Source organism: Piliocolobus tephrosceles, chromosome 5, assembly GCF_002776525.5.
Source record: "Piliocolobus tephrosceles isolate RC106 chromosome 5, ASM277652v3, whole genome shotgun sequence".
In the NCBI taxonomy this organism is placed as follows: domain Eukaryota; kingdom Metazoa; phylum Chordata; class Mammalia; order Primates; family Cercopithecidae; genus Piliocolobus; species Piliocolobus tephrosceles.
Window position 1 is genome coordinate 97199873 of NC_045438.1, and position 26086 is coordinate 97225958.

The 26086-nt window shown below is 35.4% G+C and overlaps 1 protein-coding gene across 2 annotated transcripts in view; it reads left to right on the forward strand.

The window, feature by feature from the left end:
• The window catches only part of COL12A1 (collagen type XII alpha 1 chain), a 121429-nt gene that overhangs the window by 29338 nt on the left and 66005 nt on the right, over positions 1 to 26086 (forward strand). Inside the window, exons 13-21 of one of the 2 annotated variants that reach the window (XM_023219254.2) lie at positions 1129 to 1401; positions 10375 to 10647; positions 19568 to 19834; positions 20237 to 20429; positions 21543 to 21664; positions 23608 to 23757; positions 23840 to 23959; positions 24059 to 24223; positions 24801 to 24947. In XM_023219254.2, coding sequence (XP_023075022.1) covers positions 1129 to 1401; positions 10375 to 10647; positions 19568 to 19834; positions 20237 to 20429; positions 21543 to 21664; positions 23608 to 23757; positions 23840 to 23959; positions 24059 to 24223; positions 24801 to 24947 — 1710 coding nt within the window. The remainder of the gene's footprint in view (positions 1 to 1128; positions 1402 to 10374; positions 10648 to 19567; positions 19835 to 20236; positions 20430 to 21542; positions 21665 to 23607; positions 23758 to 23839; positions 23960 to 24058; positions 24224 to 24800; positions 24948 to 26086) is intronic. The other variant, XM_023219255.2, reaches the window with a different exon arrangement.

Here is a 26086-nt window from a genome sequence, read left to right on the forward strand (position 1 = left end):
TGCACTGCATCTCTCTGCCTCCCTCCCACTGCATCTCTCTCCCTCCTACCATGGCATCACTCTCCCTCCTCCCACTGCATCTCTCACCCTCCCTCCCACTGCATCCCTCTCCCTCCTCCCACAGCATCCCTTTTCCTCCTCCCACTGCATCCCTCTCCCTCCTCCCTTTGCATCTCTCTCCCTCCCTCCCACTGCATCTCTCTCCCTCCTCCCACTGCATCTCTTTCCCTCCTTTCACTGCTTCACTCTCCTCTCTTCCCCCTGCAACCTAGCTCAATAGTCTGTTCTGCTACAGAGGCTTTCTCTTTTACCTGCTTTCTTCCTCCTGTCTTTCATTGGTGAAGTGTGACTACTTCATTGTTTTTCTCTCTTGCTGAGAGTCTAGGGCTCTTTGTGCTGGGCACCATAATGTGACCCAATACCTCTTCATCTTTCTATTTTCTGGAGTAAAACTGGCTGGCTTTTATATGCTCAGTGGAGAGTGATGTAGGACTGGGTTCCTTAGGAACCTTCAAAGAGGACATGACCAATCTACAAGGAAAGTCATGAAATAGCAGACATCACAGCTACAAAAAGATGGGTGGTCCCTGGGGATTTGTACCCAAGGCTGGGTCTCACTGAGCTGTTTTTTTCTCTTACTTTTTTCCCTCTAGGGACAGCATTATGTTTATAATTTATCATTTTTATTATATCAGAATTAGTTCCTTTCGATGTTTATAGCATTACACTGATTAACTGTTTTTGCTAAAGATTTCTTAAAGGAATTAAAGTCTGCATTGTAATACTAATCAACGTGTACACATTTTATAGTGTTTTCTTCCACTTTTAAGGAAATACAAGGAAACTATCATAGGAAATATTCTAACATGAAAGATTTTACTTGGAAGATTTTAACCTTTGTAAACACAGAAAAGGAACTGGATATCTTTCCTCTTGTTTCTACTAACATAATAGGGTCTGATTTAGAGATGCTTAAGCTTTGTTGGCTAGTAAACAGTTAAAATTGTCATAGTCTCACCCAGGATATAAATTTGTTGTAGTGCACATGCGTATGTAAAGTAACAAAATGTTTTTCAAGTCATTTTATTAAATAATGGGTTTTGATGATGTTGTCATTTTTTAATGAAGTTAGAGGGAATCCAAGAGACTTAAGAGTTTCTGACCCTACGACGTCTACTATGAAATTATCTTGGAGTGGGGCACCAGGAAAAGTGAAACAGTATCTCATCACATATACCCCAGCGGCAGGGGGTGAAACTCAAGAGGTCACTGTGAGGGGAGATACAACCAATACGGTGCTGCGGGGATTGAAGGAAGGGACACAATACGCCTTAACTGTGACAGCCTTATATGCATCTGGGGCTGGAGATGCCCTCTTTGGTGAAGGAACAACACTTGAAGGTAATTACCATCATATTTTCTGAAAATCTAGGAACTTGTTTGTGGTGCTGCCTCTAGGAAGCTTAAAATGTTTTCAGAGAATGAATCCAGAAGTGTGCAGTCCTTTCTCTTAAAAAGAATGTATATTGAAAAATGAATAACCATAAAGCTGTCTTTATTCAGAGATGTAGAATGTAAGCAGCTGAAAAAATTAAACTTGATTAAGAAGTGCCTTGGGGAGCTGGATGCATAATAAAGCCAAAGAAATGTGTTTATAATTCCATGGGTTGGTTAAAAGGAGAATAGGTATATGACATTCAGAGTGGGAAGGGACCTTGGGAAACATCTATGTAAAAAGATTTGGATTGCCCAAGTTTATGCAGCTAGTTCTATCTTTCTGGTCCAGATAGGAACAATTTTCTGACTTCCATTCAAGCGCTCTTTTCGTTCACCATGCATAAGAGCTCAAGAAATATAAGAACCCACATTTCTATTTGTTTTCTACATAATTTCTGAAATTCTGTTCTGTATTAAATGTTCAAAGTGATTGCGATAAAGTACTTAGTAAGAAACATCAGCAGTACTGGAGCGGATTCCTTGGCTCTTTAGAGTTAATTGTCAGAGACCTTTACATTTTTTAGGATCTTTTGAGATATAATCACAGCTTAGGTTTAACTTCACACAGCTACTACATGAATAATGTAAGGGAGAGAAAATACACATCTAATTGAACCGCAATAAGAATGGATTGTAATGCTAAAAATCCCATGATGTTGACTCAGTCCTATAGTTGGGGGCCTACATGGACTATCAGCAATAGCTTTCCTTCTCTTTATCATCATATTTTATATGACTTATTTTAAATGATTATAGGAAGAAAATGAATCTGAAGTATCTTCTAATATGAAATCACAGTGACTAAGCAAAATATCCATCAAAGCTGTTGGATCCAGGAGCTTGGAAGGTTGTAGATATTGTAATTAGTGAGACAGGACATACAATAGGCAGTTCTTAGAAACTTCAAGACTTAAGAAAGAAAAACAAATAATTTAAAAATACTAATCAAAATAGTAGTGATCGGCCAGGCACGGTGACTCACCCCTGTAATCCCAGGAACTTTGGGAGACTGAGGTGGATGGATCACCTGAGGTCAGGAGTTTGAGACCAGCCTGGCCAACATGGTAAAACCCTGTCTCTACTAAATACAAAAATCAGCTGTGCACGGTGGCGCATGCCTATAATCCCAGCCACTTCGGAAGCTGAGGCAGGAGAATTGCTTGAACTCGAGAGGAGGAGGTTGCAGTGAGCTGAGATTGTACCATTGCACTCCAGGCTGGGCAACAAGAATGAAACTCCATCTCAAATAATAATAATAATAATGATAATAATAATGATAGTGATCAAGAGTTAAATTTCCATAGTCCATGAAATCTGTTTCTAGAAAAATATTTAAATGAAAGATTAGGTACCAGTGTGTAAAGTACTTACAACTAGAAGAGACCTGGTTGTACTACTTAGCTGTGTGACCTGGAGTAAACCTTAACCCCTCTGGGCCTTAGTTTATTCATCTGTAAAGAAGGGATGATTATCTTCCCTCTTTCCTCCCAGAGTTATTGTTGAGATCAAATGGGAGAATGTAAGTGAAACTCATTGGAAACTGTGAAATACTATGTGTCTACAAAATTCATCAAGAGGACATAGCTTATTAACTTTAGATCTGATATCTAAAAGCCTCTTGGTATACTCAGGGTTGGGGTGGGGTGGGGTGGATTGGTTCCAAGACCCCTGCATATACCAAAATCCCCTGCATATACCAAATTCCTCTCATACTCAAGTCCCACAGTCGGGCCTAGGGAACCTGTATATATGAAAAGTCGGCCTCTGCATATAGATGGGTTTTGCATCCTGTGAATATTGTATTTTTGTCTGCATTTGCTTGAAATAAATCTGCATGTAAGTGGACCCTTACAGTGTAAACCCATGTTGTCAACTCTATAGCTTTAGTATTTCAAATATAATTGGTGACACAAAAGTTTTGGAAAAAATAGTAGAAACAGAAATTGTCTTAAGTACACAGACATAATCCAAACAACAAAAGCAGGTGATCTTTACAATCTGGGGCAACATCCAGAATTTTGGAGAAATTTGTCCTTTTCTTTGGACCTTTTGAAGTTCTGTTTCTCCATATGCTTTCCACGAGCTTTTAGCATAGGTTGTTCATAAGATATTTTTGGAGGACAAACTTTCACTCTTTATTTTTTACAGGATAGATATAGATTGTATTTGTGAACATTTCTTCTTTATAAGGAGTATCTTGGAAATAATTTAATAGTTTTTCTTCGGGTTGTGCCTTTTAACCTTCTCGTATTCATTTGTGCTTTCTTGCTTTTAAAAATATACTTATACTCAGTAAAAATCTTCTCAATTCTAAAAATTAAGGCATTTTTTGCCAAGAATAATACATTAAAAATTGCATTTAACAAAATGTACTTTTTAATTTTACAGGAAGCGCATTCTACTAGGCTGTGATTTTTGTAAGCCAGATGTATAAATTGTTTATAATATTATAGCTCTTCGCAAGTGGTATAGAAAATCTATCAACTTGTACGCATGTGTGAGTGTACACACACGCACGTGTCTTTGATCAGAAACAATCTCTAAGGGAAATACATAGATAGTAAAATAAATTTTAAAAGCTATTGTTTTCTATTTCCTGAGAAGAAGGAAAGCTAGATAATTTGCAAGTTTGCTTAAAAAATACAGTTAATTCCTAACTAAATTATAATAATTTACAACAGACATTTTGTTCATTTACGCTAAAGTGCTTTACTGCAGTGAAGGATTAACGAAAGGGCTTCCAGCCTGATTTTGTTAACATATTTATCCCATTGCATTATGTGTGGTAAACTTGACAAATATGTGAAAGCATAGTTGTGACTAAATGAAAATAATAGAAGATTTTTGCCCCTGGTTATTCCATTTCATTTTATTGTATTAACTCAGCCAAATCCACATACCATATACAGGAATAGGATATGATGGTAAATGCAGGGAGTGGAAAGCCCAGAAACAGAGCCAGGCAACTGCTTTTGAGGGCTGCTGTTTTTGTAATCTGTTTTTCTCTTGGGAGAGGAGGTGGTAAGAGCAGAACTTGAAGGAATGTTTCCTTTATCCAGAGGCATGGTGTCAGCCGGCAAGAGCATTCTGTAGGTTGGACATCTTATAGATTACCTCAAATGCATTATGACTCTCAATTCAAAAGGAAAGAAAGTTGTTGTTGTTTTGTATTTAAAAAAATATGTAGTGTGGTCTACAACCATCCCTAACTTGAATCTGCTTCCTAGTACTTTTTTTGAAATGCAGCCAATGATCAGAAAATTCCCCTGTTGCTGGAAGAGAGATTTATTAGCATTGGCATTGGGGAAGTTCATGGTTGGCTGTACTACTATAGGCAATAGAGTCACAAAGGCAGAGTTTATTACTATTTCAGATCCAAACTTTAGAGGAATGTGAGCACACATCATTAGGTTTGATTTACATTGTTTTTTTCCCCCCGTTGTTGTTGTTGTTAGAGCAGTTAGACAGTATAATTACAAAAACACTACTGTATATGTAATCACACTTCAAGTCTTGAAAGAACCTTTAATTGCCGCTGTTAGTACTTAGAGGAAAATCTGTTTTTATAAATCTCTCAATAAATAATGCCCATTTTTAATTCAGAGATTTACCACAAATGAATGAGAATTTCAGTTTGATAATAATATGTTTTCTTGTTAAATTTTTGAGCGTTGTTTTTTGGCTACGGAAAATATGACTTTTTAGAATTTCCTTTGTTTCAGTTGCTGTAGCAACCTGCCAACGTCCTAGATATGAATGGCTTCCTACAGATCAAACCAAGTGTATTCAGTTGACATTTTGTTACAATGAGGTTTTTAGCACATCTCAGGAATTCTGCATGATGTTGAGTAACATGAGGCCCTTAAAGATGGACTAAACAAGGCCTCTGTGTTTTCACTGATTTACTGCTGTCTCATAATTTGAAAAATCATACATTCTGGGTATAATAACACTGACGTTGCCAGGGAACTTTAGCACAGTCACCAAACAGTAATTTCTATTTCCTTTTCCTGTGAATTAATTGCTTGTCAGATAAAAATTGAAGTCAATGTGGAGAGGTAACAATCATGGAAGAAACACTTTTTTGCTCAAGCCGACTTTGAAGTTGAATGGTGATTTAATTGCTAAGATGTTTTTAAAAACTGTGTATAGCTTAAAGTAGCTGAGTTAACTTATCAATAGTGAACTTTGTCCTTTGGAATGGTGGCTCTGATTCATTGGTTGTAAATCAAATGTATTTCCACACGAACATTATCCAGAAGCAGATCTTCTGTATTGCTGTGGAAAGTTGGATCACTTTTGAGCTGAGCTCTAACGGAAAAGACAAATTGATTTAGAAGAGAGTTTACATTACATTTTCAATTTGACTTCTATTTTTGAAAGTGGTGTATGAAACTCAATGAAAGCTGGCTGGAACAATCTATAAGATGAAATACAGTTTTATTTCATGATGATTAATTTTTCATGTATCATTGGCTAATTTGTGTTATAATTATATTTGAATTGGATGATAATTTGCTTTTCAGAAAGAAAATGGAAAAGGGATAAGGAAACATAGGAAAGTTACTTAAATGAGGCATTATTTCTTTGGCTTGGTATGTGGAAAAAAGCAGTGTAGGAATCAACTCCTTCAGGATGTTCAGATCATGAGAAGTAGACCTGTCTGAATGACTTCCCACAGCAGCAGCACAGAGACACATGCAAGCACACACTAGAAAAATGACTTTTGAATAGATGTAACTAAGCTTTATAATAAGGACAGAAATGCTGAGTAGCCAAATTTCAAAACCTGATAGAGTTTTATACCTTTAAACTTATGACATTTATACCTATACTGATACTATGCTAGGAAGAATAAGGTGTAAGGGAAACTGTCAAGATAGAATCAAAGGAATGGAAATAAAGGAATATCATCATTATAGATGATGACTTGTTTGAAATGATTGCCAGAATTTCTATTACCAGAGATAAAATTAATAGAGAGAGCACAGGCATATATCCAGAACAGAAGAGAGCAAGTAGTATGAGACTAAATATTATTCAAAAAAACCCTAAACAAATATCAGCACCATAACACACATATTTGTAAACCTTGGGGCACAGAAGAAAGAGGAGGACCTCAGAAGGGAGGGAACCTCTGCTAGAGCAAAAGTAGATCTAGGTTCAGGGAAAGGTAGTGACTACATGGCAAAATGTCTACTAGGGTTGCTTTCTGTTCACTGCCACTGTTTCTATGCTTTCTTCTTTTGAGGAGCAGTAACCTCTCCTGGAGATGGCCTACAGACTGGTCTTCTCACATCTTTACTTCTCACTCTCTCTTTCCTATTCCCTCTTAGGTACTCTAAAAAGAGACTCTTGCCTAAACCCAATATAACCAAACTAAACCAAAACAAGTCAGATAATTTCTTCCTGTAGTTACTGATGTCTGGAGCTCCTTAGATTCAGGACAAAAATGACAATGTATTGAACCAAGTAAATGCCTTGCTAGGTAACACTTAGAACTTCATTCATGTGAAAATATGCTCAGCTCTTCAATAAGAGGCATGTGTGTGTTCAGAGCCATTTCCTGTTGAGACAAGATGGAGGGGAGAAGAGAGCAGTGAACATCCCACATGTGTCCATGGAGATGTGATGAAAAGCTTAAATCATCTCCTCTGTTCTCTGAGGGTCAGCCTTGAGATTATTTTTCCACCTAAAGCAGTGATTTTCTGTACATGGCAATATAACCACACAAAATACAAACCACCCAGCAGTCCTATAGAGCATCATGTGTGTAATGATTTTGACCAGTTTACTTTCACCATACCTGTCTTTATCTTGAAGGAGCACCGTTTCTATGTGAAAGCAGATTTGAGGTTCCTTCCCACACTGACCCAGCACACCTCCCTAATAAATGCTTCTCTAGACCTCAGAGAGGAGAAGTAGAAAGAAGAGCAAAAAGGGGGAAAGAATAAAGAATTGTAGAGGTTTTGGAATCACAGGGCAGATTTAAAAGATGTTTAGAAAGCACCAGTACTTACGTGCATCCCCAAGTATTCCAATCTAATTGATTTGGGTAGGGTCCAGCCTTTGGTTTTTTAGGCAATTCTGTTTATCGATTCAAGTCCAGTCCAGCTATTTTGCTGTTGTGGGCCCCAAGGCCCCAGGAGGTGACATAGCCTGTTGATGACCTGCTCAGATGGTTGCACACCTGGCCCCAAGACAAGTTCGGCCACTTGCCAGTTTCCATCCTGCCAGCTGTACCACAGGGCGCAATCCACTTGCTTCATGTTTTGGTAATATAATGTTTGGCCAAACCAAGATCTCATGTTTTAAAAATTCAAGGGCTATACCTTTACTTGTCATGAATACAACTTGTTCTCAAAATTCCTGGTTGTAACGTAACAGATAGAATAGTCAGCCCTCCTCCCTAAAAAAAATTATTAATGTGTTTGGGGAGCAGTATGGATTTAATATTTAGGAATATTCTTATCAAACTGACTGATTGACATGTAAGAAACCCATATGAAGCAGCTTATCTTCTCAATTGTGGTGTCTGGATTGAACTATCTTTCTCCTTTCTTTGGAGTCTATGTTGCTGTGTCACTCACATGGAATGTTGTAGTGACAGTGCCTGCCTTTATATACCACAGACAGAAACTACAATTTTTAGTGAGTTTTTTTCTGAGACTGAGAACTTATTCAGTGTTCACTCAAAATAGTGTTGTCATGCCATTAATTAGAGCTTATAAATATTCTTTAGTTGATTTTTAATTTGCATCTTAAAAATTGCTGTTGTAGATTATTTTCAGAATATTGATAAACCTTGGGAAAAGTCTTCATTGCATTTTACTAGTATTTTGTTCTAGCTTTACAAGTCTTGAGAGTGTTAAAATAGTTGATTAAAATCCATAGGGAGACAAGTCTTGTGATCTTAGATCCTTTTGTTTTAAGCCCAGAAATATCTTTGTGAATGTATTTTTGCTTCAACCACAATTCTCTTCCTATTATTTTTCTCACAGTGAAATCATTAGCCTGTGTTTATGAGATTGATGGCTGTTGTCATGGAAATAAACAATGTCACAAATTTAGTGCTGTAGAAAGAAAAATAGGTTGAGAAGCAAAACCTTTGGGAAAAATAAAAGTTGAAATTGTTTTAAAATTACCCCAGTGTTAATTGGAAAGATAATTCCCACATTCTAGTTAACCTTATTTGTCTGATACTTTTGAAACGTCATTAATGCAGGTCATTTAAATGCAAAATTGCTTTCAAGCAAGGTCATTTCACAACAGCTGTTCCTGACTACAATTGAGGAAATTTAGAAGAAAAGGCACATATTGAAAATGGTGTATATCAAGCAAACGAAAAACGTGCTGTACGTTTAAAACTTACAGACTAGTTGTTGGGATATTGATTATCAAAACAGATAAAAAACAAAACAAAGAAACCCACAACGAAACCAAATAAAACAAACAGTTTAAAATTGTACTTTTATATTCCAAGTAGAGAAAATATAAAGGTATATGACCATTTACATAGTAAAAACACCTAAAGAAGACTTTCAAATGGGAATTAGCCTCAAGAGCTGAGGGAAAAAATTCAATGTGCTCTTAAACATAAGTATTCTTTGTTGCAGTGAAATATGTAACTAATTTCCTTCCAGGGATGAGATGTGCTGTCAGCAGTTAAAGTTATTTTTAATGGAGTTAGAATTTTCCATTTGGGTTTGGGGTCTGGTAGGCTGCCCAGCTTCTGTTTCATTTATTTTTTCCCCTCTAAATCCAAGCATATATGATATGTTTTTGTCCACCTAGATTTCTTTTTCATTCATTGTTACCTTTACCTTTTGTGTTGAAATTTAATTGTTAAATTATGACTGCTTTTAAGATATTCATTTTTACTCTTCGAGTTAAGTAAAATAATAGTTTTAAAAATTCTTTTAAGAGCAATATATATCATTTGCATGAACATGCAACAATTACTGGTAAGACGTATGCTGGGAAGCAGAGAGTTTTGTATTTATGTCATACTGTGGCATTAAGCCTAGTAAAGGTAGCCAATATAAAGTGACCTGTATATTTATCTTACATCTAAAATATGGAGAGTGAGGGTTTTATTGAAAGATATCTGTGCCTCCTATTAAGTTGAGGTTTCCATATTTTTCCACTTGGGTTGTATGTTTTTTGAATGAAAGAACCAAAATTTAGTAGCAGACATTTTTGATCAGCTAGAACAAGTGGTATGTTTTATTTTGGTGACTAATCACTTTTAAGTTTTCCAGAATTGGTTGTTTTTAGTTTTGTTAGGGTTAAGCTATATTGAAAGTTTGCACTGCTACTTTTTAAACTTCATGAGCAAATACAAGTTTCACCAAGAAACAGTTGTTGAAATTAAGTTTTGTAAGTGATATGAGATTGTTGCAGTTGTTGTAAATCATGCATTGAAAATGAGTTTATTTAAATTAGATCAGAGAGGAAAAGATCATGGTAACGAAATAAAGATCTTTGTGAACAATGGGCCATGCCACAAGGCCAACTAAAATGTGATAAAATTCTGGGACTTAGATACAGTTTTTTTCCTTTGGAACTTTTTTTTTTTAACGACAAATACTCCCTCAAATTTGGATGTCAAACTTGTCCTGAAGGATAAGATTATCTAACTAGGCATATGGCGGCAAGGCTAAGAGGTAGGAATCAAATATAATTCTAAAGTTTTATTGCATCAATCTATTCCACTGACAGAATAGGATGGACAACTCAGAAAGAAGAAATGGGCAATTTTAGACAAATTGAGTTTGAGTCCAGCAAGTCAGAATCTCTACCAGGATCAATGAATATTAATACGTAAATACCTGCTAGACGTTTTTAAAAAAGATTTCCTTTTAATTTCTGTTCTAGAACGCGGTTCTCCTCGAGATTTAGTTACTAAAGACATCACTGACACATCAATTGGGGCTTATTGGACATCTGCTCCAGGAATGGTTCGCGGTTACAGGGTCTCATGGAAATCACTTTATGATGATGTTGACACTGGAGAGAAAAATCTTCCTGAAGATGCAATCCATACTATGATAGAAAATCTGCAGCCAGAGACCAAATACAGAATTTCAGTATTTGCCACTTACAGCAGTGGAGAAGGAGAACCTTTGACTGGAGATGCCACAACTGAATGTAGGTAACATTATGGGTGTGTTTGGGTGTGTGTTGGTGCTACCCAATAGTTATCAGCTCAAGTGACAATGCAGTTTAATCACTTGAATTTTTTTTCTTTACATGATAAATGAAGTCTGAGGAATTAGGATCTTTAAAGAATTTGGCTTTAATTCCGAGTAGGTATCTAAAAATATATCAAATTTGGAAATATCAAATCTCTTTCCACTACCTATATTTGTCTTTTTTTTCTGGTGCAATGATTGACTTAGTAGAATACCCAACTACTAAAAAGACCAGAAGCTATGAAGTGAAGAGAATTCAGCCACGTTTGTAAAGCTGCATGATTTTTGTCAAGTTACTTAACCTTCTTTGAGCCTCAGTTTCCTAATCTGTAGAATGCAGATAATAAATCTTGTCTCTTAGAGTTGTGAGGATTGTATAAAATAATATACAAAGCGGTCAGCATGGTACCTAGCCACTTAGAGATGATTGATAAATGATGGATGGCTATTGAAACTATGATTATCATACAACCAAGACTTAACTTAGTTTTTTCTTTCTTTCTTCCTTTTTTTTTTTACTTTATTCCTATTATATTTGGTAAGGTCAAATCAAAAGTCCATTCAATTTTCTGGTGGCTGAGATTTACCTCAATCTCAGTAATATTCTTTTTTTTGGTAAATAATTATGAATGACCTATCATAATCACCTGGCTGGTGAAGGATGTGTCAGGATATCTTAATTTACTTTCCTGACAGCTTATTTGTTTGAGTGATAATGATGTGTCAGTGTAGGTTCAACAGTTGTAGCAAATGTACCACTTTGGTGAAGGATGTTGATAATGGGGGAGGCTGTGCATGTGTGGAGGCGGGAAAGGGTACATGGGAAATCTCTGTACCTTCTGCTCAATCTCTGTGCCAAAACTGCTCTAAAACAATATAAAATCTATTAAAAACAAACAATTGAAACCAAACGAAACCAAACCAAATGTCATTTGTTAAGCATGGGCATTTCTAAGCATTTGTAGGAGAAAACTTTAAACTTTTTGTTTTGGGAAGGTTTTAGGAAAAAGAGAAAGAATGGGCATTCATGCATTTCCTTCTATAAAAAAGAAGTAGAGGAATTTGGTGATTTTTCTGGTAAAGGAAGAGAGAGAGAGAAGTGCCATGAGCAATTTCAGTTAAGTCCTATATCCTGATTTTAAGTTGTCCTTAAACTAAACTCTTTGTGTCTAAGTTCATTTTCTTTTTATCATTTGCAAGCTCAGTTGGATGTTCAAGTTTAAATTTGTATCTTAATTCACCAGATTTTAAAAAATCAACTTCTTTACAGGAAATTTAAATATGTGAGAAGACATAGTTCTCAGATATTTACATGATTGGTAGTAAATAAAATCTTGTGTCTGGAATATATTGGCTGATGTAGTTTAAGAACGTGGTAGAAATTCATTCTCTATTTTTGAGGAAATTCACTTGTAAAGAGAAGCTGTATTGTAAACTTAGGTCACATACGACACATAGAGCTGAATTTATTTGTAGGAGTAAAGATACAGTTCATGTGGCTGAGAAATTATAAAAGTGTATGTATTTAGAGGGCTTTTTTTCTCCAAAAATTATCCTCCATTTTATCTTTTTTCAAAAAGTTGGAGGCTTCAAATAATTATTTGGAATTTAAAATATCTACAAGAGATGTGTTGTCGCCGAAAGCAAATATGGTGGCAGAAACTAAATAAATCTCTGTATCTCAGAAGATGAGCATCTAAGAAATTTTCGATATTTCTTGGCTAATTGGTTGATTTAAACATTGACGAACAGAAAGGCCTATTTTTTTCCCAAGTTAACTTTTTTAAAATTATACTTTAAGTTCTGGGGTACACGCGCAGATCGTGCAGGTTTGTTACATAGGTATACATGTGCCATGGTGGTTTGTTGCGCCCATCAACCCATCATCTACATTAGATATTTCTCCTAATACTATCCCTCCCCTAGCTCCCTACCCCACTACAGGCCATGGTGTGTAATGTTCCCTTCCCTGTGTCCATGTGTTCTCATTGTTCAAGTCCTACTTATGAGTGAGAACATGCGGTGTTTGATTTTCTGTTCTTGAGTTAGTTTGCTGAGAATGATGGTTTTCAGCATGATCCGTGTTCTTGCAAAGGACATCCTTTTTTATGGCTATGTAGTATTCCATGGTGTATATGTGCCACATTTTCTTTATCCAGTCTGTCATTGATGGGCATTTGGGTTGGTTCCAAGTCTTTGCTATTGTGAACAGTGCCACAATAAACATAGGTGTGCATGTGGATTTGTAGTAGAATGATTTATAATCCTTTGGGTATATATCCAGTAATGGAATTGCTGGGTCAAATGGTATTTCTAGTTCTAGATCCTTGAGGAATCACCACACTGTCTTCCACACTGGTTGAACTAATTTTCACTCCTACCAACAGTGTAAAAGCATTCCTATTTCTTCACATCCTCTCCAGCATCTGTTGTTTCCTGGCTTTATAATGATTGCCATTCTAACTGGTGTGACCTGGTATCTCATTGTGGTTTTGATTTGTATTACTCTAATGACCAGTGATGATGAACTTTTTTTCATATGTTTGTCGGCTGCATAAACGTCTTCTTTTAAGAAGTGTCAATTCACATCCTTTGCCAAATTTTTGATGGGGTTGTTTGGTTTTTTCTTGTAAATCTGTTTAAGTTCTTTGTAGATTCTGGATATTAGCCCTTTGTCAGATGGATAGATTGCAAAAATTTTTTCCCATTCTGTAGGTTGCCTGTTCACTCTGATGATAGTTTTTTTTTTTGCTGTGCAGAAGCTCTTTAGTTTAATTAGATCCCATTTGTCAATTTTGGCTTTTGTTGCCATTGCTTTTGGTGTTTTAGTCATGAAGCCTTTGCCCATTCCTATGTCCTAAATGACATTGCATAGGTTTTCTTCTAGGGTTTTTATGGTTTTAGGTCTTACATTTAAGTCTTTAATCTATCTTGAGTTAATTTTTGTATAAGGTGTAAGGAAGGGATCCAGTCTCAGCTTTCTGCATATGGGTAGCCAGTTTTCCCAACACCATGTATTAAATAGGGAATCCTTTCCCCATTTCTTGTTTTTGTCAATTTTGTCAAAAATCATATGGTTATAGATGTGTGGTGTTATTTCTGAGGCCTCTGTTCTGTTCCATTGGTCTATTTATTATACTTTAAGTTTGTGGTACCAGTACTATGCTGTTTTTGTTACTGTAGCCTTGTAGTATAGTTTGAATTCAGGTAGTGTGATGCCTCCAGCTTTGTTCTTTGTGGGTAGGATTGTCTTGGCTATACGGGCTCTTTTTTGGTTCCGTATGAAATCTAAAGTTTTTTTCTAATTCTGTGAAGAAAGTCAATGATAGCTTGATCAGGATAGCATTAAATCTATAAATTACTTTGGGCAGTATGGCCATTTTGACAACATTTATTCTTCCTATCTACAAGCATGGAATGTTTTTCCATTTGTTTGTGTTCTCTCTTATTTCCTTGAGCAGTGGTTTGTAGTTCTCCTTGAAGAGGTCCTTCACATCCCTTGTAAGTTGTATTCCTAGGTATTTTATTCTCTTTGTAGCAATTATGAATGGGCGTTCACTCATGATTTGGCTGTTTGTCTGTTATTGGTATAGAGGTATGCTTGTGATTTTTGCATATTGATTTTGTATCCTGAGACTGCTGAAGTTGCTTATCGGCTTAAGGAGATTTTGGGCTGAGATGATGGGTTTTTCTAAATATACAATCTGGTCATCTGCAGACAGAGACAATTTGACTTCCTCTTTTCCTAATTGAATACCCTTTATTTCTTTCTCTTGCCTCATTACCCTGGCCAGAACTTCCAATACTATGTTGAATAGGAGTAGTGAGAGAGGACATCCTTGTCTTGTGCCGGTTTTCAAAGGGAATGCTTCCAGTTTTTGCCTATTTAGTATGATACTGGCTGTGGGAAGCCTCTTTTGAAGAAGGAGCAGGCTTGGCAGGAATGAAATGTTCATTTTTAGGTCACAGTTGTCCCTCCATATTCTCAGGTTCCACATGTGCAAAAGTAACCAACTACTGATAGACAATATTTTTAAAAAAGCATTAAGAAATAACAACACAACAATAAATAATAATGCTAATAAATATATAGTATAATCATTATATGACATTTACATTGTATTATAAGTAATCTAGAGATGATTTAAAGTTCAGCAGATTCTTGAATAATGTAACATTGATGAGAAAAAAGAATTGATTCCTGGTGTGGGTCACTATCTGTGTGGAGTTTGCACATCTTCTCCATGTCTATGTGGGTTTCCTCCAGGTACTCTAGTTACCTGCCACATCACGTTAGGTGAACTGGCATGTCCACATGGTCCCAGTCTGAGTAAGTGTGGGTGTGTGTGTAGGTGCCTAGGATGGGGGTTCTCCCTTTCGCCCTGAGCTACTTGGACAGGCTGTGTCCACTGTGATCCTTAACTGGAATAAATGGGTGAATAATTATGTTACTGATTTTCATTTGTCTTTCTGAAATGTATATAGAGCTCACACATACATCAGTGTTTCATATGAGAAGTGTTTTGTTTTTTATTGAGAAGTTTGGTGATGTTTTTGTGATCAGAAATATGATGTAGGAACTTAACTCTTGTTTATATCAATTAACCTCTGGAAAATTGGTTTCCTTATGTCAGTTGTTCAAAGTTGTAGTTTCCAAGAAATTATTTAACAACATTAGGTGAGGGCTTACTGTATTAGGGAGGTTGTGCATAGGTTTGTGTGAATACTACACCATTTTACATCAGGAACTTGAGCATGTGAGGAGTTTGGTTTCTATGGGAGATCCTGAAACCAATCTCCCATGGATACCAAAGGGCAACTGTATGTGAAAACTGCTGAAATGTCTAAGTAAATAAGAAAGAAGTCATGGACTTTTCTTTGTTCTACCATCATTTTGTTGTTGTTAGAAAGTATTTTCAGAAATCTGAGTGAGATCTGCTGTTTAGGTGGTAGAGGAATCCTAAGGTGTGGATAACTCAGCAGAACTCCTAGCCTACGCTCCTAGAGTTTCACATATGCTTCCAAGAGGGCATTCTGGGAACGTCTTTAAGATTGCTTTCACCTGAAACTCAGGGACATGGTATGCAGACTGTTGATACAATGAAATGAATACATTGATAAATGAAAACCATGAATTGGGGTTAGAAAGCCAGCAGAAGGGACACTTTCTGTTGCCCTTCTAATTGATGGCAGCTGGCTTAGCAGTGGTATAGTGGGTGTTTGAAAGTTTCTCATGATAGTTACTAACACATGAAAAGAACTTACAATGTGAGAGGGTGTAACAGCATTTAATGGCGTGTGGTATCCAACAATGATGTAAAAATTCTTACTCTTTGGTTATGGGAAACCAACAAGGGTTTGTTTTTTTTTTCTCCCTAAAATCCAGTTTACCATTAAAACTAGGATGAGATATGCTGTATTGTATTTCATTTCAGTTTCTTCATTTTAAAGAGTTAATTAAAAGGCAGGAATATAAGTGAGGTCATTAAGGCATATCAAGGTATGACATATCACTTTTGGCTGTTATTAACATGTTTAAATTTGGAAACATGTTAAAGCTTGGTATCCCATTTTTTTGAAACTTGTTTCTTTTTAAATCAGCATTCATAAAATTTAACTTTTTTATTTTTCTAAATTCTGAGTTGTGTGAAATTGGTGTAAAAATTTTGTAAGAGAGACAATGTCTTGTTCCACTGAGTAAAAATTTAAGAGATGAAACAAAAGATGAGGAAACGTACTTGTAGCACAACCCCTTCTAGAAAACTGTTAGGCATCCATCAATTTATTTGATATTTGTGACAACTAGTGATGATAATAATCCAAATAGATTATTTTTCTATATACTATTCTTTCTTGTACCATTTTCAGAACTCCAGGTAAAGTCTTTAGATTTTTTTGTTTGGAAATACATAAATATGTGTTTATATCATATATATATTTTTATATAATAATATATATTTTATATATATAAACTTTTTTCCTTTTAATATTTCACTTACCTGGAGAATAATAACAGCAAATTGATAATTAATCTAAATAAATTTTAATATTTCCAGAAAATAATGGACTTCACTGAGAGTTCTCTTAGTTTCTTTAAATCCAAAAATAAAAATTGCAGCCAATATAATTTTGATTGAAATTATATTTTTTCATCTCTCAGAAGCATAATTCATAACCATCATAACCATATATTGAATTTACCTACTTTATCATTTTTATCTTTGTCCTCTATACATGTTATGTGTTTTTTAAAAAATATGGCTTCTTTAAAGATTTTATTTTTATTACTGATTTTTAAGCAATTTAATTATGATGTGTCTTGGTATAGTTTCTTTATGTTTCTTGTGTTTGGGGTTCACTAAACTTCTAGGATGTGTGAGTTTATGGTTGTTGTAAAATTTGAACAAGTCCATCCCATTAGTTTTTCAAATATTTTATTTATTACATCCCCACTTTATTCGGGAACTCCAATTAACTACACATATATTAGTCTGCTTGAAGTTATCACACAGCTCACTGATGCTCTGTTCATTAAAAAATTGTTTTTCTTTCCTTGTGTTTCATGTTCTATTATCATGCCATCAAGTTCACTATTCATTTTTTATATTTTTTAATCTGCTGTAAATATTATCTTGTGTGTTTTTCATTTTAGATATTATTTTTATCTCTAGAAATGTTTGAGTCTTTTTTATATGTTCTATATCTCTAGTTAAAATGCTTAATCTTTCTTCTACCATTATCATATATAAAATATAGTTATAATAACTGTTTTAACGTCCTTTTAAATTCTGTAATATATGTCATTTCTAGTTCTGCTTCTATTGATTGATTTTTCTTCTTATTATGTGTTGTCTTAGTTTGGACTGCGATAACAAAAGGTATTACTATTGACTGAGTGACTTTAACAACAGAAAGTTATTTTCTCAGAGTTTTGGAGGCTGGAAAGTTCAAGATTAAGGTCTGGCAGGGTTTGATTTCTGGTGAGGGCTCTCTTCCTGGTGGGTGGTTACCTTTCTTTATGTCCTCATATGGCCTTTTCTCAGGCTGTGAATGTGGAAAGAGAGAGACAGAACTCTTCGGTGTCTCATTTTTTTTTCTTTTAAAGTCACCAAGCCGATCAGATTAAGGCCTCACTCTGATGGCCTTATTAAACCCAAATTGCCTCCACAAAGGCCTCATGTTTAAATGTCATCACATTGAAGGTTAAGACTTCAACATGTGAATTTAGTGGTGGGAGACCTTCAATCCATGATACAGGTCATAAGTTTTTCCTTTTTGGCGTGCTTTGTAACTTTTATTAGATGTCAGATTTTGTGAATTTTATTTGCTTGGGTGCTAGATATTTTTATGTTCTTATAAATATTCTTAAGTTTTATTCTGGAATACAGTTAAGTTACTTGGAAATAGTTTGATCTGACACTTGCTTTTAAACTGTTTTAGTTTAAGACTAATTTTGCCCCATTATTGAGACAATCACCTATTAAATACCTACATGTTGTCCCTAGAGTTGTGAAGTTTTCTCTTCTGGGTAGGGGAAACATTTCTAACCCTGTGTGAGCTCAAGAAATTGTTCCCTGGGCTCCTTTGAGGTGGTTTCTTCCCTAGTTGTGGGTGGTTTTCTCACGCATATGCACTGATTATCCTAGGTTGAAGGCTCAAGTATTTTCTCTGTGGCACTCTCTCATTCACAGTACTCTATTCTTCAAGTTCTGGTTGCTTTGGGCTCTCCATGCTTGCAACAACATCTTGACAATTAAGGGAGGCCACCAGGCTCCATCTGGATTCCCCTTTCTTTTACTGGGGACTGGAAATTCCAGGCAATAGCTAGCTGGGCAATCACAGAACCTCTTACCTTTTGTTCCTTATCTCTCTTAGGGATGAGTGTCCTGTGCCAACTGATATTGTGTCTGAAAATTATTGTGTTTTATTTTTCTTAGTTTTTTTTTTTTTTTTTTTTTTCAGGCTTCTTAGTTGTTTCAAATGGCTCTTGACCACTTGAACGTGAAATTTTTTCTTACAATCAGGAAGATTCTTTGCTTATTTTGAATTTTGTTTAGCTTAATCTTTTTCTGTAGAACATGTTTATGTTCTTTTGAACATTGTTTATTGAACTGAATAAAATGGTCCTGCTTATGAACTCTAATTATGTATAAAAATAGGATGTTGTAGGTTATTTGTGGATGTTGGTTACTTGTTTCATATAGAGTTATTAATAATTGTGAAACATTAGTAAAAGAGAATTTAATAAATAATTACATATTATTACATATTAGGCAAACACTATTTACAGATAGTGCTTTCTGAAATACTCAGCATATACCAGTTTATCTTTAGAGCCCCTGAGATATTTTGAAGTGTTAGTTTCCTATTCTTTCGTTCTCATAGTCTGAGATGTGCATGGCAATCATAAGAATGGTGTTAACTACAGTCACTCTGGCTAGTCATTTATGGATTGCAAGTTTTTCTGAAAAAGTCCAAGTAAAATGTCCAACCCTGAATTCATAATTTTTAGTATTCTCCACAGCATTATTACTGGATAAATTCTTTACAGATGGAAATATAATAAAAATTCTAAAACCTTATCTCCGGAAATGGATGTTTTCTTTCCTAAAGTCCCTAGAAGGCAAATAGGAAATCTCTGCAATATGAACTTCCAGTTTTTAGTATTAGCTAGATAAAACGAAAACATCTTGCTGAGCTCTCAATGAGATTAGGCTCACACGCCATCATGAATTTATGAGAGATTACAGTGCTAAGCAATGGAACAGGGTACATATTTAAGAAGCCACAGAGAGTTTCTTTTCACATAAATGAAGAGGTGAACATATATTTTTTTTCAACATGGTATACAGTTTAATCTTCCTTTTATCTCACAGTATCTCAAGATTCCAAAACCCTGAAAGTAGATGAAGAAACAGAAAGCACAATGAGAGTTACGTGGAAACCAGCTCCAGGGAAAGTCGTCAACTACCGTGTTGTCTATCGCCCCCATGGGGGAGGGAGGCAAATGGTTGCTAAGGTGCCCCCCACAGTCACTTCAACAGTGTTAAAGCGACTTCAGCCACAGACCACATATGACATCACAGTTCTTCCGATTTACAAGACGGGAGAAGGAAAGCTTAGGCAAGGATCAGGAACAACAGGTACGAAATAATAGTTATGTTTTGAGGGGGAGAGAAGGTAATGTTTTAAAAGATGACTTTGGTGTGTCCACTTCATTTGTAAATGTTTAAAACTGATTCTGTAATAAGTTAAATTATAATTATTAGACAATGTCTAATTAACATATTATTTTTACCAATCTAGTTCCTGGTAAAATGATTCTACATATTAATGTTCTCATGCAAATCTAATCTGAATTGTGAGAATTATTTACACTTCTACTTAGCTAGCATTCTGTTATCAGGACTTCTATGGAACGTGCTATTTTGTGCTACCAGACTTAAACCCTTTTTATGGATATGCATTTTTGTGGGGCTAATAAAAAAGAAACCCCAAAGCCTAGTCTTATAGATATTATTTTAAAAATATTTTTGTCTTTACAGCTTCTCGATTTAAGTCTCCCAGAAACCTCAAAACATCTGACCCAACCATGTCAAGCTTCCGAGTGACTTGGGAGCCTGCCCCTGGGGAAGTGAAGGGTTATAAGGTCACATTCCACCCTACGGGGGATGACCGAAGACTGGGGGAGTTAGTGGTTGGACCCTATGACAACACAGTTGTTTTGGAGGAACTTAGGTAGGAATTAACTACGTTTATCTCAAAGGATGAAATTAATTTGTTTAAAAGGTTGAATAGCTTATGTAAATTAGTAGGCTTTACACAAATATCACTTATATGTCTGTTTGCCAGCAAAGTATTTAAAATCAGCTAAAGCTGTTTTCTTATGCTTGGTGCTGCTGGAGTTGAAGTTAGGATCCAGGGGTCAGCAACAGAATTTAGGCCTGAGCAGGATTTTTTTGTAATGTTTAATAATTTTTGTTTGTTATTAAGTGGTCAGAATTGGTGTTTTCAATAACATCCTGCTTTTAAAAAATTAACATTCTTATTACACAATGTCACCGAAATTGTAGCCATGTGGAAGTATGGGGGTTGCTGTACCTTTTGGCAAGGTTTGAGGGACTCATGCTGAAATTTTGAGTGTGAATCCCCCTCCAGTATGCCATACAGGAGAAAGAAGGCAGGACCTCGTGGGTGCCAGCTGGCAGGAGAGGGCAAGGCTGGTCCAGCTCCAGGCTGTGCAGTGAAAAACAAGAAAGTTTCAGTTTGAACAGTACCCTACATTCATTACAGTAAAAAGGATGAACTACTGAGTGTAGTCTTTTGGAAAGTTTGTTTTTCAATCATTCATTCAAGACTATTGAAATCTATATAAAATGCTCGTGATTTACTTTTACTGGAGTAGGGAGGATAAAATGTATTGAGCTTCCTATGTGTCAGGCATTGTGTGAGGCGTTGTCTTATGTTACCTTGCAAGGTACAGCACTTCAATTATTTTCTTAAAGCCCATTGCTTAGAAACAGTAAGAATGAAGAGTCTGACCCTTCCCTGACATGCTGAAAGGCAGGGTAAAGACTCTGCATCTGCTAGAAAGGCAAGACAGAAACCAGTGCTGTGAATTCCTAGTGTTCTCTGGAATGCTTGCTGTCTAGTTTCTCTTGACACCTCCCTCACAGGATAAGCTAAGTGAGAAAGTGGCGGAAATTATTTTTCTTCTCTTATAATGTTGTACACTATAAACTCTTCATAGTGAAAGCTTATAAATCAAGATGAATGTCTTTAACAAAGCAAAACAAAAGTGCTACCACTTGAGCCTATGGTTCTCACAGGCTATATACTTTAACATTTTAGGGCTGGTACCACCTATAAAGTAAATGTTTTTGGAATGTTTGATGGAGGAGAAAGCTCACCACTTGTTGGACAAGAAATGACAACCCTTTCTGACACAACTGTAATGCCAATTTTGTCTTCTGGTAAGAAATTGAGTTACATTCCTCCAGGAAAGCAACATTAAGAAACGATTTCAAATGTGGAGTGTTAGGGTATCATACAATGGAAAATAGCAATACAAATTTTACACTAAAATTTATTTCAATAATTTACATACTTAGCAAAAAAACTTCAAACATCCAGTCAAGCATACTTTTTGACAGTATTTTTTTATACTTCTTTTATCAGCATTGCATTATTTCATACTTAAATTATTATATAAATCTATTTTTAAGAGTAATATATGTAATTATTAATGTATTAATTATATTAGTAATGTAATTATTAATGTAGTAATTTTATATTATGTAATAATGCATAATTAAAAATTACACATTAAATTTATTAATGCATTTAAATATCAAATTTAAAATTATGCATTATTGCATAATTAAGCTCTATTATTTAAAGACAAGTTTTTACTAAATGTAGATATTGTACCTTTTTCTATTTTTAGTGACTAAGATGCAGTTTTCTTTTGTAAAAGTCGTTGCAGAAATGATTTATTTGGGCTGGGTAAGCAGTGTTAGGTTACATAAATAGGTGGGCAACTATGACTTGGGAAGCAAAATGGTAACATAAGCCCCTTAGATTTTCTGTCCCTGCCACAATTACAGCCTTTATGAACATAAAGCTAGTTTTTAACATTCTTAGAGAGGGAGGTGTTGGACAGAGTTTACTTCTGATATTTTTCATTATTGCTAAAAATGAGTAGATCTGGGCAGAGCAGGAGCAGGCTTGTAAGGGCTTATTTCCTTGGGATAGTATTTGGGAATCCTTAATCCTGATATAGTATATAATATATGAGTGACACATTTGTATTTTATAGTGTGATGAGCATTATTTAATTTTTTTCCAATGATTTCTTTTGTAATGTAAAGACCAAATGTTAACCTTGCAATAAATTGGAAAATTTATAGTGGTAATATAAGCTTTTAGAAAGAAGAACATTAAAAAAAATGGAGGTGGATAAAATCAAGTGTCAATTCTTGGTATTTTGCATTAATGTTTTATTGTTTCTCTTATGATGATATTAACTGACTTATATTTTTATTTTGTAGCTTGTACACTGAGGATGTTGGGATTATTTTCTCTTTCCCAAGCTTTTCCTTTGTATCAGTGTTTGTGCTTGTCTATAGCTCTCAATTTGTATATTTGTTTGCATACTTTTCTAAATTGTCTTCCTTCTTTCTTGATTCTTTAAATGTGCAAACTTCACCATCTATATTTACCTGATTTTTATTCATAGTAGATCATAAATTTAAATGATTAATAGCTGAATAATAATATATCGGGTTTTAAAAAATATATCTCTACTTCAAAAAGGTATAATTTTAAAAGTTATGTGTCTAATCCTTCATATACATGTGGTAGTTACCTAACAGCTTACCTATTTGGAAAACTAATTTTTGGCTCACAAAAACCTTCTTTTAGTTTACATGTTTTATCAGTCCATCTCATTCTTGTCTGCTATGACCATTAAATATTGCAGAAGAATGCAACATCTAATGGTTTGACCACATTAAAATTTTATTAAAGTTATTAGTACTTCATAATACTAGTTAGACAGCTATGCATTCCCATTTATCTATTTCAGCCTTTGAGTTTGTGAGCCCATCAAATTTTCAACAATGGCTTAATTCAAGTCTCCAGTTTCTATGAAAGAGGCAGGAAATCAAGTCAAAGATAAAGGAAAGATTGGCCACTGAAATAATCTTTGGAGGAACTGCTGATTCTTAAGACTGTTAATTGAGGTTAATAAATCAGATAGACATATTTTCAGACTCTCGTACTCCACATCACTGAGCTAGACTATAGTACTGAGACAGGCAACACTGAGGATCCAGAGAGTGGCAGAGGTGTGACAAGGAAGTACCCTCGCCAACAATTTGCTTCTTACTGTCTTGTCTCATGATTGCCATGTCAGGGATGGAGTGTCTCACCAGAGCTGAGGCAGACATTGTGTTGCTGGTGGATGGATCATGGAGCATCGGCCGGGCAAATTTTAGAACCGTGAGGAGCTTCATTTCTCGTATTGTGGAAGTCTTTGACATTGGCCCCAAAAGAGTACAAATTGGTAGGTTCTGACAACATTGGAGCCATTTAGACATTTTTATCTTGCTCTTTCACATGCACTAATGCCAGTGGTGTCATTTTAGCTCTTGCTCAGTATAGTGGGGATCCCAGAACAGAGTGGCAGTTAAATGCTCACAGAGACAAGAAGAGCTTGTTGCAAGCTGTGGCAAACTTACCATACAAAGGAGGCAATACTCTCACAGGTGAGTCAGGCCTGTCTGACACTCTTTCAGCTCACGCTTCTGGTCAAGGTTTGTGGCTGAATGGTGATGTGACTGATTCTCTTTTAAAATTCCCACTAGGCATGGCTTTGAATTTCATTCGCCAACAGAGCTTCAGGACCCAAGCTGGCATGAGACCTCGAGCTCGAAAAATTGGTGTGCTCATTACTGATGGAAAATCACAAGATGATGTTGAGGCACCTTCAAAGAAACTCAAGGATGAGGGAGTGGAGCTATTTGCTATTGGTATGCACTGGAAAGGACAGTGATGCCCCTGGGGTTACAAATGTGCCGAGGCTATTTTTCGTAGTTAAAAGTTTTATCTGAAGCATGAAAAGAAAACCATTTTTTTCTATCACATAATTTATCAAAATAATGTTCCAGGAAGTTAATTCATTTTTGTCCTCCTTATATTGGGCCAAAACCACATGGTTTCTTAAAAGAAAATTAATAGATCAGGAAGAAAAATGTGCTATTAATAGGATTCAGAAAAACTCCTACTTGGTTTTCCACAGAACCATGTTTATTTTTGATATCCATTATTTTACATTCCACAAAAAACACTGAAGAGACACTTTTTGGTGGGAAATTGGTGTTAGATGCATCTGGAAGAAGCCAATTTAAAAGAGCTTTCAGTTTGTATTATCCTTTGTTTCTGTTTTATTACTGAGAAAAATAATATGTATGTTTTAGTTAACTAATTATTAAACCTTCATAGTTGACCGAAAGAAGCCATGAATTAAGAAAGCCATAAATCATTTGCTTTGTTCCGTTAATTTTTTTCTGAGAAGTGCTTTTAATTTGTATATATCCATTTTTGAAGGTATTAAAAATGCTGATGAAGTCGAATTAAAGATGATTGCAACTGATCCTGATGATACCCATGCATACAATGTGGCAGATTTTGAGTCACTCTCCAGGATAGTGGATGATCTCACCATTAATTTGTGTAACAGTGTCAAAGGTCCAGGTAAGTTTAGCCCAGAGTTTCTCGCCTCAGCACTACTGATATTTTGGGCCAGATAATTATTCTTTTGGGTGAAGGAGAGGGAACTATTTTGTGCATTATAAAATGTTTAGCAGTGTGAAGGGCCTCTGTCGGTTGGATGTTAGTAGCATCCCCTAAATTGTGGCAACTATAAAGATCTTCAGTTGTTGCCAAATGTCTGCTGCAGAAAAAAACTGTTCCCAGTTGAGAATCACTGCTTTAGTCCCAGATTTTTTCCTGATTTGTTTCTCATGATGGCACCTCAATGACTTCTAGTTTATTTGAGGATACATTTAGTTTATATCCTGCATACCTGTACCCTCCCCCACACAACATAGATGTATAAATTAGAAGGGGGTAGGAAGAGACGGAGAGATGCTTTCTTTTCTGGTATATACCTGTTGTCTTGTAAAGCATCTTCACTCCATTTAGTTGCTACGTTGCTATTAAATGGTTGTTCCCAGACTCTTGTTTTCCTCAGTTTTGGTACCTTTTTTTGATTTCCTTATGTGAGCAGAAATAAAAGAGCAGTCTTTATATCTGATTTGCTTTGCCTTGGTTATAGATGATCAGATTTGAAACTTTACACTTATAATCCCCAAATATAAAGAGAAGCTACAATTTTACAGTTTAGACATTTAGAAATTATGTAACCTCTTTTTACCAGTGAAGAAACTGAGATCTGGAGAAAAATTACTTAGTCTGGGTCAAATGTTTAAAGATGTTTTTAGGGGTATTTAAAAAAGTAGATATAGCCAAGGAATTAGGATATTGAGATAAAATTATAGAGCTGGATTTATACTGACAAAGGATGATGCATAATGATTACTCTGTGTAAATCATGGGACAAAACGTGGTAATCACCAAATTTAAAGGTTTTTTGAAAATTACTGATAAAAATTATGGCTCTTATGTAAGAAAAATTTTATTTAAGTACATGTAGATTATGGTAAAATTGTCCTTCATTAATTTAATTTGGTTTTGGAAAAGTTGGAATAAGTTTAAGAAATAACGTGATAGAAATGGTTCACTTGCTCTGGGTGCTTGGGGTATGTTTATTTGAATGTTCCCTCTTGGGTTTCTTTCTCCTAACTTTTGCAGATTTTCTTTTTTGAATTTTG